Here is a 3,050-nt window from a genome sequence, read left to right on the forward strand (position 1 = left end):
CTCCAACCCATCTCCCCAGCCCCACCCAGTGCTCTTAGCCCAGGGCCTGCTGACCAAATAGTCTTCTATTTTCTCCTGCCTCCTCCACCCCCAACTCCCAAGAAAACATCTGTCTGGCTGATACCTCCTTCCTTCCTGATTTTTTAAAAAAATATTTTATTTATTTATTTATTTATTTATTTATTTATTTATTTATGACACAGAGAGAGAGGCAGAGACATAGGCAGAGGGAGAAGCAGACTCCCTGCGGGGAGCTTGATGTGAGACTTGATCCCAGGACCTGGGTATCATGCCCTGAGCCAAAGGCAGATGCCCAACCACTGAGCCACCCAGGTGTCCCTCCTTCTGGATTTCTTCTTGACTTTCCCACCCTGATGTTCTTTCTTCTCCATTTTTAAAGGGCACAGAAAAGTGTTTTCTGCAGTGTATTCACCCTTTTTGATATGTTATCAGAGAGGCTGTATAGTCCAGTGGTGAAGTGTACAATCTGTAATCAGACAGACCTAGATTATCATTTAAAACACACACTCACACACATACAAATTAGCTGAGATTGGATATGTTTGGGCAACAGTGAGCTAAACAAAAGAAATCCAAGATTTTTTGTTTTGTGTTGTTTTTAATTGCAAGACTTCCCAGAGCCCTTCAAATGTTCATACAGATTGTGACTTTCCAAGGCCAGTATTGATACTTTGCACAGCTTTTCTTGAATTTATTTGATCACAAAATCCTTTAAAAACACCGCCAGACATTACTTTTTTTCTTGGAACATACTGGGAAAGGGTATAAGTAGCCCTAGATTTTTACATGTGTGGTTTTTACAGTACTATATATATTCTCCAACGTGTTATAGTTATTTGCATATTTATCTTAACATGTTTTCCCACTTTAGCTTTAGCATGAGGCCTTGAAAATAAGGGGCACTTTCTCAGCTGAAAAATCGCAGAATTTTAGTTAAGGTTCATGGATCGGAATAATATTTGGCAACTGGAGAAAGTTTGCCTCTACTTGCAGTGCTCTTCCACAGTCATTTTTATATCATAATATCCTGGGCTACGTTTCAGGCTGGAAAAATGATCTTGATGTTGGACAAAAAGACCTTGTTAACACGAGGCTAAGTACATTTTCTCTACAAGTCACTTTATTGGTACAGCATAAGTGGGTGTAAAGATAGAGGTTCATTTTAAGGGCAAGGAAGCAGGAGTCTGCAGACTCTGGGTCTTGGCCCCCCCTGGGCAGCGAGGAGGGCAGCCTGTGGCTTAGTTCTGATTGTTTTCGTTTCCAAGGCTGTGCTTGTCAAAGAGGTACTCGGCCAGGCCGGAATCCGGGGCCCCCATCTTAACCAGGTTTTGCACGTGATCACCCAGTTCTTTGATAGACTTCACCTGCTCATTCAGATAGTGCGTCTCCAGGAAGTCGCACAAATGGGGGTCGCCTTGGTCTGAGGCCAGAGTGTGCAATTCGAGCAACGACTGGTTCACATTCTTTTCCAAGAGCAGCGCACACTCCATGGCCCTCAGGCCGCTCTCCCAGTCGTCCCGGTCCGGTTTCTTGACGTCCCGCAGGCAGATCCGGCCCCCCCGCTGGTTCTGCAGGCGCATCAGCTTCTCGGCGTGCTGGGCCTCCTCCCGGGCCTGGCGAAGGAAGTACCTGGCGAAGTTGTTGAGCGCCACGTCCTCTCGGGAGAAGTAATAGGCCATAGACAGGTACGCGTAGGCCGCGTACAGCTCCAGGTTGATCTGGCGGTTGACGGCGGCCTCGCAGTCGGGGTGGAAGTTCTGGCGCACCCGGGAGCCGGCGCGGGCGCGGGCGCAGGCGGGCGGGGCGGGGTCCCGGGAGGCGGCGGCCGCGGCCAGAGGGCGCAGGGGCGCGGGGGCGCGGGGACGCCAGGGGCGCCCGGAGGCCCGCAGCGGCGGGAGCGCGAAGCCCGGGCGCGCGCAGCGCAGGGACAGCAGCGAGGCGCGGATGTTGGAGAGGAGCCGGACACAGGGCCGCATGGCTCGGCTCCTTGCGGGCGGGGGCGGCGGGCCAGGGCGGCACAGCGTGCGGCCGGCGCCGGAGCTTCGGGTCTGCCGGCGAGCGCGGCCCCAGGCGACGGCGACCGCGTCACACACACCCGGGGCGCTCCCGAGGCGCCGCGTTCCGGGCGGGGGCGGGGCGGGGCGGCCGGGGCGCACCTGCCGGGCGGGGGCGGAGCGGGGGCGGGGCGGCCGGGGCGCACCTGCCGGGAGGGGGCGGGGCGGGGGCGGGGCGGCCGGGGCGCACCTGCCGGGCGGGGGCGGGGCGGGGCGGCCGGGGCGCACCTGCCGGGCGGGGGCGGGGCGGGGGCGGGGCGGGGCGGCCGGGGCGCACCTGCCGGGAGGGGGCGGGGCGGGGGCGGGGCGGCCGGGGCGCACCTGCCGGGCGGGCGCACCTGCAGGGCGGGCGCAGCCCCGTTAACCCGGCGGTGCCCCGGCTCTGCCCGTGGGCCTTTGTGACTTACTAGTTCATCGAAGTCAAAAGTGCTGTCCCAAAAATAGGCGCTGGGACGGGCGGAAGGGAGGAGGCACCCGGCGACGCTGGCCCTCCCTCTGTGGACTCTTTCTTTCCAAAGCTCAAGGCGCGCGCGTGGGGGGGGGGGGGCACAGAGCCTTGAAATAGGATGAAACAAAATAGGTCCCAGCCAAAATGGATGCTTATAAATGGACTTTCTATTTATTTTAACAAGTGCAGGTACGGAAAGGACTGTTAGTACAAATTTTCAAGAGTCTGTAGTAAGAGTGCTTTTTTAAAAAAGTCATCTTATTTTTAAATATAAAATGCATCTTTACTGCAAAACAAAACACTAGAAGAGTAGGAAGAAGATATAAACTAGTTCTAAACATGAGGTTATTTATCTGGTTTTTGTTAACGCAGATACATAGAGTCTGAGCAGAGCTGTGGAGAAGTTGAATCACTATGTTGCACATCTGAAACTAATGTTACATTGTGTGTCAAGTAAAATGACTTTTTTTTTTTTTAAGGGCAAATGCCCAGCTTTTACTAACAGACTTGTAATGTTGAAGTTCCAA

At 54.5% G+C, this 3,050-nt stretch overlaps 1 protein-coding gene across 1 annotated transcript; it reads right to left on the reverse strand.

Moving 5' to 3' along the window:
- Positions 1-1,119: 1,119 nt before the first annotated feature.
- Positions 1,120-2,124, reverse strand: LOC144321963 (ferritin heavy chain-like). Its single transcript, XM_077911330.1, has one exon. It carries the CDS (start codon positions 1,995-1,997, stop codon positions 1,260-1,262), a length of 738 nt encoding a protein of 245 aa, XP_077767456.1. The 5' UTR covers positions 1,998-2,124; the 3' UTR covers positions 1,120-1,259.
- Positions 2,125-3,050: the final 926 nt, after the last annotated feature.

This window comes from Canis aureus, chromosome 10, assembly GCF_053574225.1.
Source record: "Canis aureus isolate CA01 chromosome 10, VMU_Caureus_v.1.0, whole genome shotgun sequence".
Lineage (NCBI taxonomy): Eukaryota > Metazoa > Chordata > Mammalia > Carnivora > Canidae > Canis > Canis aureus.